The 13930-nt window shown below is 45.1% G+C and overlaps 1 protein-coding gene across 5 annotated transcripts; it reads left to right on the forward strand.

Annotated features, from left to right (window-relative positions):
• Nucleotides 1-481: 481 nt before the first annotated feature.
• On the forward strand, nucleotides 482-12968 carry LOC104550510 (heterogeneous nuclear ribonucleoprotein M). 5 transcript variants are annotated; one of them, XM_062015190.1, is made up of 13 exons: nucleotides 482-582; nucleotides 663-780; nucleotides 2105-2302; nucleotides 3072-3225; nucleotides 4208-4257; nucleotides 4395-4455; nucleotides 6382-6483; nucleotides 7082-7126; nucleotides 7508-7582; nucleotides 8006-8104; nucleotides 10855-11636; nucleotides 11915-11966; nucleotides 12474-12968. In XM_062015190.1, the coding sequence occupies exons 2-13, from the start codon at nucleotides 679-681 to the stop codon at nucleotides 12635-12637; spliced, it is 1884 nt and encodes a 627-aa protein (XP_061871174.1). In that variant the 5' UTR covers nucleotides 482-582; nucleotides 663-678; the 3' UTR covers nucleotides 12638-12968. The 5 variants fall into 5 exon arrangements, with proteins under 5 accessions (XP_061871174.1, XP_010205390.2, XP_061871175.1 ...); XM_010207088.2 differs by having other exon boundaries at nucleotides 663-756; XM_062015191.1 differs by lacking the exon at nucleotides 8006-8104.
• The last annotated feature ends 962 nt before the right edge of the window (nucleotides 12969-13930 follow it).

Here is a 13930-nt window from a genome sequence, read left to right on the forward strand (position 1 = left end):
GTAATACTTGTGCTTTGGAAAACGTCACTGTAGTGGTTTGCTGAATTGGTAAGGCCAGTGTGCAAAAGCAGGCTCTGTAAACTAGGCTTCCTGTAAACAGAAGTCCATTTCTAAACATAAATGTCTATTGCCTTCATAGGTACATAAGGCCTTTAGTCCAGCGACAGCATCTTCCAGGGGGAAAAGCAGTAGGAACACGCTTTAGCTGTACTGAAGGCTATGGATTTAGGTTGAGAGAGTATGGCAAGGGTTTTGCTGTATGACAGAGAAGAACAGGTCACATGAAACGTGTGGTATTTCTCTTGGAGAGTCGGGACTTAGTTCTGCTTGTTCCAACTTCAGAAACTCCAGTTTAACCCTGTTAACGCATAAGAGATTATGGATTTCAGGTATTGAAGGCTTTATTGGGTAAGATTACACCTGTTGTTTGCTATTAGGGCTAACTAATGTGATTTGACTTTGAAAACAAAAACAAAAACAAGAACAACTTGTGTGTTTTGTGCTTTTACTGACTTGATTTCTTCTTTCTTCCCTCCTCTCCTCCCTGGCACTCGCTGTGAAATCGTCTCGTCAGGGATGCGCGTAAGTTCACTTATGACTTTCTAGCAAGAAATGAGGAAACTGAAATGAGCTTTGTTCTTAGATGTCTTGTATCCCCACAGTGTTGTTGAATTCAAGATGGAAGAAAGCATGAAAAAGGCTGCAGAGGTTTTGAACAAGCATAGTCTTGGTGGAAGACCATTGAAAGTGAAAGAAGTAAGATGTGCATCTGTTCTTTCAGTATGTTGAACTTGAAGGTGAAGGGGTGGTTCTTAGTCAAGATTTGTGGCTGGTTCATTTGTGGCTAAGAACACTTGACAAAAGGCAGGAGTCATCAAATAGGATTAAAAGAAAGACAACCTTGTTTATTTACCATCAGCATGTACTGCTAAACTCGACTTTGGACACAATTGTCAAGACAAAGCTTGGTTTAAAGCATTGATGCTGATGGTAGCAATGCAGAACTTGGACAAAGCAAGAGTTTGACTCTAACTGAAGGTGCCCTTTCTTGTTAAATGATCTGAGGGAGAAACTTGCCTGAGTATTGTTTGCTCTTGCCTGTGTTCCCTTTGAATGCTGCATCACAATGAACGTGCTCTCCAAACAATCCCAGGGCATAAGCTGGTTTCTGAAGTACTTTCAAGGTCTAGTTCCATTTGAATGGCTTTGCTGTGTCAACCTGTGATGTGCTTAACTGTACCAGGAGTTCATTCTTAACCAGTGACAAGTTTAAAGTTTAATTCTAGCAATTTGGAACCTGTAGCTGCATAGAAGGTTTGATGGAACAAAAATGAAGAGTGTTACTTCAGTGCAGTTGTTACTTCAGTGACTCTGGGCTGTAGGGTGTGTGAGTTGTGTTCTTGGTGAAGCAGCCTTCACTCTCTGTTGTGCCCTGCCCACTTAATGGTGAGGTGTGAAAGATGTCTGTGTGAGTATAAGGTACAGAGAATGTCTGCAGAAGGTCTGCCCTTGGTAAGCTGCTTTTTGCTGTAGTCTGAAGAGTCTGGGAAGAAGCGTGAGGACAGCAAGTGGCAGCACTTCTCAACTCTGGCAGATTTTGTAATGAGTTCTGGAAGCAACAGGCACCCTTCTGGGCACAGGCCATCTTCTGGCACTATTGACCTCTTGCTAGAAAGCCCCTGTGGGGGGAATTGCCCATACCAACCTTCTTGTAATTTTACATGCTGTATTTTGTCTTGTAAAATAAAGTGAATTGTTGCATTCTTTTGGAGATACCAAGGGTTAGTTGGCATTTGTCTTCCAAAAGCTTTCTAATGCCATTCTGGGATTATCAGTCTCTGGAAGAGGTGTAACTGTGAGGTTTGTTGGTACTGAATAACAGGTGAACACTCAGAATGAGGGGAAATGTGTGAGTAGGAATAACTTATTGGTTAAAAGAAAATAAGCTGGTGGATGCCAATGACATGTGAAAGAGTTGCCTGGAGATCTGTAGGGAGCAAACAGTCCTGTGTAAAGGGAGATCCCTTCTTTTGACTGTGTTAGTTGTCTCCATGGGTTTAGTGGAGTACAGAGGGAGCTGAGATTGTTGTTTGTGTTGTTGCAGGATCCTGATGGTGAGCATGCCAGGAGAGCGATGCAGAAGGTCATGGCAGCAGCTGGTGGAATGGGGATTGGTCCAGGCCCGGGTGGGCCCGGCATGATCAATATCCCACCCAGTATACTCAACAATCCCAACATACCCAACGAGATCATTCATGCCTTGCAGGCAGGGAGGCTGGGAAGCACTGTCTTTGTTGCAAATGTAAGTGGTGGGTAATCTGTGAACAGAGGAGCTGGCTCTTAACTGAGCTAAATCTAATGACTTAGAAGGAAAGCCTTAGACTTTCATCTCTGTTTCTGTAAAATGGAGTAATAACTTCATTCTGTGGCTGCTCTTGTTGAATCTCTGTGCTAGTGAAGTTGTAAATTAAGATTTATCCTATATATTGCACTATCTGTCAGCTTGTATTTTTGAACAAAGCCAAGAACTTGTGTAAAGCTCTGCAGTATTCTTGATGCTATTCCAGAGAGACAAGGAACTGCTGGAGAGAGGCCAGTGCAGGGCTACCCAGATGATCAGGGGACTGGAGCATCTTCCTTATGAGGAAAGGCTGGGAGACCTGGGGCTATTCAGCCCGGAGAAGAGAGGGCTAAGGGGGGACCTCAGCAATGCTGATCAATCCCTAAAGGGTGGGTGAGAGGCTGGGGCCAGTGTTTGGTGTGTGGTGCCCAGTGCCAGGACAAGGGGTAACGGGCACAGATTGGAACACAAGCAGTGCCCCTGGCACAGGAGGAGAAAGTCTCTTGGTGCTGAAGTGAGGGAGCCCTGGCCCAGGCTGCCCAGGGAGGGTGTGGAGGCTCCTTCTCAGGAGCTTTCCAACCCCAGCTGGACACGTTCCTGTGCCCCCTGAGCCAGGGGAACCTGCTTGAGCAGGGTGTTGGGCTGGATGAGCTCTGCAGGGCCCTTCCCACCCCCAGCATTCAGGGACTCTGTGAAATTTCTCACACTTTCAATATTGTTTGCCTTCCAGTTGGATTACAAGGTTGGCTGGAAGAAGCTGAAGGAGGTTTTCAGCATGGCTGGTGTCGTGGTTCGGGCAGACATACTGGAAGACAAAGACGGCAAGAGCCGTGGGATCGGCACTGTCACTTTTGAGCAAGCTATAGAGGCTGTTCAAGCTATATGTATCCTTGCAGCATAACAAGGGGAAATAGTGAGCAGATGTCTTGGTAAATAAAGCAGGATGAAAACAAAGTGTAGTGTTATGAGCAAGGGTATTGTCGTGGAACAAAGTCAAGCTGTGGCAGGGGATGGACGACTTAAGCAAAACTGAAACAGAGGAAAACGTTTTATCTTGAAACAGTTGTTTTTTCAGGCTCATTAACAAAGTGGATTCTCTTTCCCACATGGAGCTATTTCCAGCCCAAATGGCAAATTTTAGTCTCTGGGTTGTAGCTAGTATTAAAATACAGTTTTGGGGGGAAATCTGGTATAAATTCCTGTGGTGGAGGAAGAGGAGGAATACAACAAATGCATTTGCAGTGCGAGGTGGCTGGGCCTGGTAGGTGTTTCTGTTCCCTGTATCCTTGCCCTGTGCAAGGGATGGTTTGCTCCAGAGCAACCTACAAAAAACAAATGGATCAACAAAGTACAGATACTGCTGCCTCTGTGATCTCTCAGCTTGTGGCTGTGCTGTAGAAAGGAGGAAAGTGTTTCCCTCTTTCTTTTCCCAAAGTTTGTTTGAACGTGAATCCTGCCTGTGCAGCCAGGAATTTCAGCCTTGTGGCAGCAAGACTTCAACATGTTGCACATAATTCCTTTGACTATTTGTTGATTTGGTAATGTTGAGACCTTTTTGCATGTTTTCTCCTGTTTTAAACTGCTGAAATTACTAATGAAACAGTTTGGAATTGTGTTGGAGTGATCTCTTAATGAACTTAAACACTCTTCTGATTAGATGGTGTTCTAAGGTTAAAAGACTTTGACTGTTCAGCTGTTTGGATTTCAAGGCTTTTTCAGGTTTGGATTTTTGAATTAAGAAGTGGCCTGGAGAAGTGTGAGGCTGTGTTTACTTCTGCCTGGGTTTTTTGTGCTCTTCCTCAGATAATAAAGCTTTAAGACTTTGTGCTTGTAGCTCTTGAACAAAGATCCTTAATGAAACAACAGCGATGTTCAATGGCCAACTGCTGTTTGACAGACCGATGCATGTAAAAATGGTAAGTGTGCTCAAACTCTGAGAGTTCTGCTCCTGAGTTTGGGGGATTTGTTGTTTCAAGGATGTGTTTTAATTAAAAAGCAGGGAAGGGGGAGAAATAATTGTCTTGCCAACATGAATGTGTTGAATTGTCTTTAGGATGAACGAGCCTTTCCCAAAGGAGATTTCTTCCCTCCAGAGCGACCCCAACAGCTTCCTCGTAAGTCTCTCCTGCATGACTGAATGTGTTATGGTTCTTATTTTGTTATTCAGCAACTGGGGCCTCATTCCAGCCTCAGTAAGACTGTGGTTCAGACTTTGGAAAGCTGGCATCCAAATGATCTGACTAATACCAAAGGGGAAATAGTAAAGAAGAGCTGCTCAGTCTTGCCCCTTGTTCTTTTTGGATACTTCTTTCAGCTCAGCTAGAAACTTGTCTTAAAACAGTATCCCATTCTCAAGGCTTCCAGATCTCTCAATTGCAATTCAGAGGCCTCAGTTCCTTGTAAAACTACTGCCAATAATGGGATTGAATGGAAACATCATTGATCAGTCAACAGGGAGAAGTGTATGCCTTTTATGTAATGGCATTCTAATGTTTTCCCTTCAGTCAAAAGGGCTGAATTCAAAACCTGAGGATCTTCCAGGTCTTCAGGTTTGTAAAAGGGGATTTTATGAATGTATATAAATATCTGAAGAGAGGATATGCAAAAAGGGAGACAAACTCTTTTTGAGGCAGTAAGCAGAAGCTGAAACACAGGAGACTCCATCTGAACACAGAAACGTTACCCCGAGGGTGACGGGGTCCTGGGACAGTACCTTGCCCAGAGAAGCCCTGGAGTCTCTGTCCTTGGGGGATGTCAAAAGCTGCCTGAACATGGTCCTGGGTGACCAGCTCTAGGTGACCTTGCTTGAGCCAATGGGGCTGGAGCAGATGAACCTGGAGGGCCCTTCCAACCTCAACCATGCTGCAATAAGGTGCTGAAGTATTGACCTGCAGAGTGTGGGTTGGAAGGGAAGAGCCAGAGGTGGGAGAACACAGGCCTCATTTGCTGAAATCCTGCAGACATGTGGCTGTTAATGTAATTGTGTTAATTCAGCCATTTGCTGTTTTCCTGGGCAGGGGAAGCAAAGCTGTTGTGTGCTGCTAACTTGCACAGCTTTAATGATTGTCAATAATCCATCCCTTAATTAGTTCAATGGTCTGTGTATCTGTCAAAGCCTTGCTCAGCAGCAGTATTGTTCATGAGCTTTATTGCTGCCTTGACTTTCTAGAATGGTATACCTCTCTTTCAAGAAAAAGTAATTGGATTCCAACTTAACTCTCCTTGTACAAAACCAAATCCCAGTGGAAGCCTGATTCTTGGCCTTTATTGGTGCGGGGATGGGGATATCTTGATGCTCACTTCCCTTGTTTCTCATGCTGAGCTGTAAATGAGGGAGTCCTCACAGGCAAAGAGTGCCATTGAGCTGTTGTGTGATGCAAGTGCAAGCAGAGAACTCTTTCTTCCTTGATTAACTCTTAAGGAGAATACGAGGGCTTTTTGTTCTTTCTTTGGGCTGGGGAATCCTCGTTACATTTGGGTTCAGCAAGACTGAAAATGATGCCTGGGAATGATACACTTTGTTTGCTTAGAGAAGAGGCTGGCTGTGTGCTCTGAATTCTATAGGTGGCTATAACACTAGGTTGAACTTTGTGGTTAAATTCTTCCCTACAAGGGAAGAACCTTGGCAAAGATGGCAATAAGCCATTTGTCAATCAAGGGTAATATTGTGCAAAGGTTAGAAGATCTTTATACTAAATTGCCCACTCTATTCTCCTTAGATTGAGGAGTCACACAAAATAAGCAGTGTTCTAGCCAGTTATTTTTCAGGAGTCAGCTTAAAACCAACCAACAAAGCAAGTTTTCTCAGTAGCAAGATGGAAAATGGATTATGAGAACCACTATTTGAGAGAGTTTTTAGCATATTTCAAGACACATCTACTCTTGATTTACTCTACACTTTCATGCTTTAAGTACACACCCCAGAGGGGGAACACAGCAAGCTTTTTAGAGAATGGAAGTCAATTACTTAAAAATAAAACTTGCTGTTTTGTCAACCTATGGAAAAGAAGGCTTTTTTGATATCTGAATATTTCCTTCAGATGGTCTTGGTGGTATTGGCATGGGATTAGGACCTGGAGGTCAACCTATTGATGCAAATCATTTAAACAAAGGCATGGGAATGGGCAACATGGGACCTGGAGGTAAGAAGATTACTCCTATGCTTTTGTTTCATGAGAGCTTTAAGCGATGTAGAAGGTAGATAGCTTTGTTTTGCCTACACAAAAAGTTGAAGTGTACTAGGAGTGTTAAAACCAAATGAGTTTTTGTTGAGCTGAGTAATGAGCTTGATAATGGAAACCTGAATTTAACCAACTGCTCCATATTTTTTTTTCCACTGTGGTCAAGGCACAGCTCTCATTTTCTGACTCTTGAGCATGAGCAGCAGACACTGCAAATAGACATGAGACTTTTAAAACCATCTCTCACTTTTAACACTTACTAGTGGGCTTGCAAATCTTTGTTGAGGATATGTTTAAACAGCACAAGTTTTAAAGAGCCACCTAAAAAGTAGCACACATTCAGCTTTCAATTCATAAATGCCTATGGGGTTGTTTTTTTTTCCCTTTTGCTGCTTTGTTTTCTGAGAAGGAATGTTGCAATCTACCCAGAGTTATCACATGTAAGCTCCTCAGTCCAAACTTGGGACATGTTGTATGGTCTCTATTTCTACAGCCAGTCTAGTGGCTGAACTTTGGTAGAATTATGTCTGCTACATAAAGCTTTCTCTTTTATTTTGAGGAATGGGAATGGAAGGCATGGGCTTTGGAATGAATAAAATGGGAGGTAAGCTGTGTTTTTTGACATGTCTATAGCTTGGACTCTCTGAAGGTCATGTAAAGTCAGCCATGTGTGTCCAGCAGGCATTTTTGTTCTTGGAAATCACTAGTTGAGTAATAACTTGTTCCTTTTTGAGTATTAATAAAACTGCTCATGGGGAAGGGTTTAATACCTCAGCTAAAACCAGTGACTTGTTAAAACTGCCCCTAGTTTAGGAGATAAGATGTGACCAAGTTCTGACCAGCCTCGGATTTGTGAATCTGGGATACTGAGTTGTCTTGGGTCTCTGTGGGAATGTTGTGTGGAAGCAGCTTTACTGTTTATGAAGCATAATGTTAAGTTGAAATACAGTGCTAAAGAATCCCTGATAAAAATCTTTTCTTTTAGGAATGGAAGGTCCTTTTGGTGGCATGGAAAACATTGGTCGCTTCCCAGCTGGGATGAACATGGGCAGGATGAGTGGTAGGCATCAGTGTTTTTGTATATGCAGCCCTTGACTTGTGTTCTCTCTGGAAAGACTCTCTAGACTGACCATTTTTTCTTGGAAGAGCTGATGTGGCACCTACAAGTCACTGTGGCCTCTGGGCTGCAGAAAACAAGTGAGTTGTTGAGGTTGTCTTGAAGGACTAGTTTAGAAAGAGAACTCTGCCCTAGCTGTAGTCACCAGCAAGACTTCTGTGGAGCAAAAAAGCTGCCTCAGATGGGTTTGTTCACATTGAGATGAGTCCTGCCTGTTGTGGTGTGTTGGCCTCAAGAAGACAGGATAAAAGGATCAGGAGAACATGATAAAAAACTGTTCATCTTGAAAAACTATGCCTGTAGTGACAAGTTCTCTCAGGAGTCATTCAGACACCCTGAAGAACATAGCAAACTTCATCTTTTCAGAGATGGATCGTGCCATGGGTGGAGGATTTGAAAGAGAATTTGGAAGAAATGAAATGGGAATGTCTCGTAGTTTTGGAGAGACCTTGGAGAGGGGAATAGGTAGGTACACAAAGCCAAGAACTTCTACAACCTGCTTTTCATACCACAGCAGTACATAAGTCAGGCATGTTTGGTTAGATGAGACAGCCTGGTTTGTTACATCTTTGCTGTAATAGTTTGGTTTTGATCAGACTCCTCAGAGCTGCATGGAAGGCAGATATACACTAGCAGTGATTTGTGGGGTCATGTAATGGAACTCTTGAGGTGACAGGAGACCTTGACAGTCCTCATGCACTGCCTTGTGTCTTGAAACTTCATGTGGTGCTTCCATATACATGTGTAGCAAAGAGAAAGGTTTTGGATTATCCAGTGCTGTCACTAAAATGTGGCCTTTGCCCCACAGTAGGGAGGAAAAAGATTGACACCTGAATTTTCCTCCCAGACCTTTGGGGGCTGTGGTGTAGACACACACATCAGATGATTGAAGTGAACCCCTTGCTGTGCAACTCACACAGTGCTGAAATTGGCCTTTGCTTTTGAACTCTGGCAGGAGAAGGAAGGCTTATGACATAACAGGGTGTAAAACACTACTTGAAGTGAGCAAGTGTAATGCAACACCATTCTGTCTGTAGCAGCTTTGTGGGAAGAGTCACAACTTGAACATTTTTTTATGTCTTCTGGGAGCATCTGTTCCATGTGAGGACAGCTTGGTTCAGCTAGTTCCAGAGACTGCTCTGTTACTGCTGTGCTCTGAAAGGCAGCACAGTGCTGGTACAGCTCAGCTTTACAAAATCAGGTCTTGGATACAAGGAAAGCTGGTATTTTTTTAATAAGCTGTTGAAGATAAAAATATCCTTAACTTGAAATTAAGGTTGCAAAAGCAAATGGAGCCTTCCCTTCTGAAGCTCTTACTCAGAGCAGCAATTCTGTTGTGGTAACTCCCTGCTTTTAAGAAATATATAGAAAATAATGCAATAAATATAGTTTTGAGGGAGAGAATCTTTAAATAGCTAAGGAATAGCATGCATTCAGACACTTCTGAAACAGGATTACTGGGAGACTGGGAAGGAATGATACTTTTAGACTGTCAGCCTTGCTGGCAGTTGCCTAGTTTTGAAATGCTCCTGGTAAGACAGTCCTGCTCCTGCCCACTGCCTGTGTAACAGCTTCCTAGCAAGTTTCCCAGGGACTCTGTGGAAATACTGGATTGTTTCAGTGATGAAGTACTCAAAAGTGCACAAGTTCTGAAGTAGAGCACTACACAAATAGCTCAGAGCAGACAGACCTCCCCCCCTTTCCCAGTTTACAGAATGAATGGTGTTTGTTGAATGACTGAATTGCAGCATCTAATAACATAAGAATTGGCTCTGCCTGCCTGCACAGGATTAGTCATTTTCTGGGAGACTGAAAACAAACACAGGACACTGCTGGCTTTCAGATGAAGAAATATGTAATGTCTGTTGCTGCTGTTTGTTCATTTAGGGGAAAAAAGAGCCAACTTGCTTGTACAAATGTTCTTTAAGGTTTACTGAAGCTTCAAATGCTGCAGCAGGAGAAATGCTGTTGGTAAATGTGGCTGCTTCAGTGTTCTTGAGCAAAGGCTCACCTTAGGTACACATCTTGTTTCTCTTCATTAAGTACATGTAGCTAACTGGAGTAGGCACTTTCTTCAAGGCTTCTTTTTCCCTCAGGAACCAAACAACATGATTATTTGTTTCCACTGTAATAAGCCTGACTTGATAACTTGTTAGCTTATGGTAACAGCCTCAAGTTGTGCTGAGGGAGGTTGAGATTGGAGCTGAGGAAGAACTTTTTCCCTGAGAAAGGGAGGTTGAGGTTGGAGTTGAGGCAGAACTGTTTCCTTGAGAGGGGTGTCAGCCCCTGTGCCAGGCTGCCCGGGGAGCTGGGGGAGTGCCCAGCCCTGGAGGGATCCCAAAGCCCTGGAGCTGAGGTGCTGAGGGCCAGGGGTCAGTGTTGGGCTGGGCAGGGTGAGGTGAATAGTTGGACTTGATCTTGCCAGTCTTTCTAATCTAAATGAATCTGTGTCATTCCTTGTGTGTACATCAGCAAAATGACCTGATGGGAGTGATCCTCTCACTGTGGGTACTCAAAGGCTCTGCAGCAGAGTCAGGACAACTCAGCCAAGGGACAGCAGATACAGAAATCCTGTTCTTGCTTTTGTTTTAAGGCACAGGGAACCTCTTTGTATTCCTTTCCAGGCTAAAAGCCCAAGTGTGCTGTGTGACTTGGGAATGGTCACTGCTGGGGGTCTGGTATAGACTTGGCTTGTTTTTTCCTTGGAGTTGTGGCAACATGAGAGCTTTTTTGATGCAAGTCTCTCCCTGACTTGGCAGAAGCACTCTGAGTTGTGTGGCAAAGGTGATATGATCCCTTTCCTCTTCCACCCAGTGTGTTTTGGAACTGTCATTTCATTTACCAAATCACTGCTCTTGCTGTGCAATCCCCAGGGTACAGCTGGCAGCTCAGATGACATTTCAAATGCCACTTCTGCCACCTGATGTTCTACCAGATCTGCTTAAGCCTTCACAATGTCCTCCTGTGGCACTTGTTTGGAAGACTTCCTTTGTGCCTACAGAAGTGAAGCTCCTCAGCAAAAGGGATAAACTGTTCTCCATGGTTTGAGGTGACTGCTCCCCTAAATCACAGGCTGCAGCCATGATGGTCTGAAGCAACAAGCAGTCACTTCTCTGAGTGATGGTCCAGTTTAAAGCATTTCAGTGGTACAAGGATGTGTTAGGTTTCATTTTGTCCTCTGTATGATCACTGATGATCTGTGTGTTGTGTTCCAGGTGGTGGAAATGCCAGCATTCCTGGGATTGAGAGGATGGCACCTGGCATTGATCGGATGGGCTCGGGAATAGAAAGAATACCCTCTGGGATGGGGCACGGGATGGAGAGAGTGGGGACAGAGATTGACAGGATGGGGCTTGTTTTGGATCGTATGAGCTCCAACGTGGAGAGGATGGGTTCAGGAATTGACAGAATGGCCCCTCTGGGCATAGATCACATTGCTCCTAACCTCGAGAGGATGGGCCCAGCTATTGAGAGGATGGGCTCTGGTATAGAGAGGATGGGCTCTGGCATAGGCTTTGGTATCGAGAGGATGGGCGCTGCCATCGACCGCGTTGGCACCACCATGGACAGAATGGGCTCGGGTGTAGAACGGATGGGGTCTGGCATGGAGAGAATGGGGATAGGCATGGAGAGGATGGTCCCTGCTGGAATGGGCACTGGAATGGGCCAGGTGATAGAGAGGATGCCAGCTGGTTTGGATCGCATAGGTGCCACCCCCATGGAGAGGATAGGCATCGACCGCATGGGTGCTGCTGGCATGGAGAGGATGGGCTTGGAGCGCATCGGAGCCACTAACATGGAGAGGATGGGCCCTGCCATGGGGCAGGGCATGGGAGCAGGAATAGAGCGCATGGGACTTGCCATGGGAAGCAATTTTGAAAGAACGATGGACATGGAACGTGGAAACTTTGCAGGCAATTTTGCAGGCTCCCTTGGAGGAACTGGAGGACCTGCAGCTGGGGTGGCTAGAAAAGCCTGTCAGATATTTGTGAGAAATGTGAGTAGCCCTTCTTCCTACCTCTCCTTCCTCCTGATATTAATTAGTACTGACATGTTGGTCTTGCCTGTGCTGGGTTGACTTTAGTCAGCATATCTAATCCTGGCTGCTGCAAGGGGTGGAGTTTGGGAGACTTGGGAGTGGAAGCTTTGTCCTTAACACAAGAGCCCTCTACATTTCTAAATGAAGGTGCTGAACAGTGGATAAAAATGTGTTTGAAGAGCTGGCAGTGCATGCAGGCTGATCCTCAGTAATGGTCTGTTGTTCTCTTTTCACAGCTGCCTTTTGATTTCACATGGAAAATGCTGAAAGATAAATTTAATGAATGTGGTAAGTTACTTTGTCACTGGTCATTTATGTTTCAATGGAACTTCTTGTGTTGCAATGGAACTTCTGTCACCCCCCTGTCCTGTCACTGGATACAACAGGAAAAAAAAGTGCTGCCCCAGCCTCCTGACACCCAGCAGTTAGATATTTGTAGCTATTAATGAGACCCCCTGAGCTCAGGCTTCTCTTCTCCAGTTGAACAGCCCCAGGTCTCAGCCTTTCCTCCTCACACACATGTTCCATCCCCTCAGCACCTTGGTAGCCCAGCACTGGCCTCTCTCCAGCACTTCCCTGTCTCTCTGCAACTGGGGAGCCCAGAACTGGCCACAGGATTCCAGATGAGGCCTCCCCAGGGCAGAGTAGAGGGAGAGGAGAACATCCCTCCAAGGACTTGGTCAGCTGTCCCGCAGCGCGGCTTCTGCCCTCATCCTTCCTGTAGCTTCAACTGTGACTTACTGAAGTGTCAAGCTACCTTCTGCCTTAAACCAGACTCTCTTTCCCCTTCCCAAGGGCACGTGCTGTATGCTGACATCAAGATGGAGAACGGGAAGTCTAAAGGCTGTGGCGTGGTGAGGTTCGAGTCCCCCGAGGTGGCTGAGCGAGCCTGCCGCATGATGAACGGGATCCAGCTGCGGGGCAGGGAGATCGACGTGCGAATCGATAGAAATGCTTAAGCAGAGTTGCCTTTTTAACCCTTGACACCAGGTTTTTTGGGATTTGTATTTTTTTTCCCCCCCCCCTGTTAAACCATTTTAATTTTGACTGGATGTAAAGGTGTTTAAAAACCCACCCACAACCCAAGCCAAGCACCAGCCGAGCGCCCCGATTCAGTTGCTTCCTGGAGTAATTTTAATTCCTTTTTTTAACAAATGGATTTCCATTTTACTGGTTTTTTGCATTGGAACTGCAATGTGCACAATCTTTTTTTGTAGTTTGTGGCATCTTGTTGACATTACAGATGTAAACAGTTCGACTTTGATAATAAATGCGAGTTAAAGATTTGAAGTCGCAGCGTCTGTTCCTGGCACCTCATCCCTCTCCTTGCCAAAGAAACCACAAGTGCAGGCAACTAGGATTGGTGATCTCTTGTGAAACAGCTGGGAACAAACTCCCTCTTGGGTTTAGGACAGTATGAATTGGTCTTTAATATGTGTTTGGGTGTTTTCAGGGTGCAGGGGACTTCCCGTTCCTGTGTTCAGACCTCGGTGGTGACCACTCCGTAGCTCATTTTCTTTTCCCTCCAGTGGCAATGCTTGATTTAAGGAAAATCAATAAAATATCCTCTGTCTTCAGTTGTGTCAGTGCCATTCTGAAGGCCTGAACTCCAAAGGGATTTAAAACCCTTTATTTTGAACTAATGTGGAGCATTTCAGTGGGAGTCACACACTCAGGTGTGCTGCTTCTGGGCAGGGGTGAGGTGTTGCAGCAGGGTGAGGGGGCAGAAAGCTGCTGCAGGGGATTGGGCAGAAGGGGGAAACATTTCACCCTCTCTTACAAACACCATTTTAATAGCACCAGTTGAAAGCTGTTAGTTTGGAGTGGTAATTTCAGTAGCAGGAGAGGTGAAATTTCATGCCTAAGCCAGGAGTTGATGCCCTTACCTCAGTTTGAGAGCTGTGTGGCCTCCAAAATGAAGTTGTTCTTATAGGAATGGGAAATTATGATCATAGAACAAAGCCCAGATGATCTTGACTCAGAATGGTAGATTAGAAGGGACCTTTAGAGCTCATCTAGTCCAACCCCCAAGTCATAGAATGGTAGGGGTGGAAGGGACCTTTAGAGATCATCTGGTCCAAGCCCCAGGTGATTACTTGGTTATCTCTGTCAGTGAGATCCATCAGTGTCCTTGCTGCCAGGGCAGGGTGAGGACTTGCTGCTCTGGACGTTCCCCACCAGCCTTTGGCACGAGCTGTCAGCCAAACCCCGTCCCCTCAGAAAGCTGCTGAGTCTCATCCACGGCGCTCTGG

This window comes from Colius striatus, chromosome 25, assembly GCF_028858725.1.
Source record: "Colius striatus isolate bColStr4 chromosome 25, bColStr4.1.hap1, whole genome shotgun sequence".
Taxonomy (NCBI): Eukaryota; Metazoa; Chordata; class Aves; order Coliiformes; family Coliidae; genus Colius; species Colius striatus.

Bases quoted from the DNA above. Each gene is read 5' to 3' on its own strand.
- LOC104550510 (XM_062015190.1), top strand. From the start codon at position 679: ATGGAAGAAAGCATGAAAAAGGCTGCAGAGGTTTTGAACAAGCATAGT. The intron at 781-2,104 runs GTATGTTGAACT...GTGTTGTTGCAG, and splicing joins GATGTGCATCTGTTCTTTCA to GATCCTGATGGTGAGCATGC. The intron at 6,484-7,081 runs GTAAGAAGATTA...TTTTATTTTGAG, and splicing joins GGGCAACATGGGACCTGGAG to GAATGGGAATGGAAGGCATG.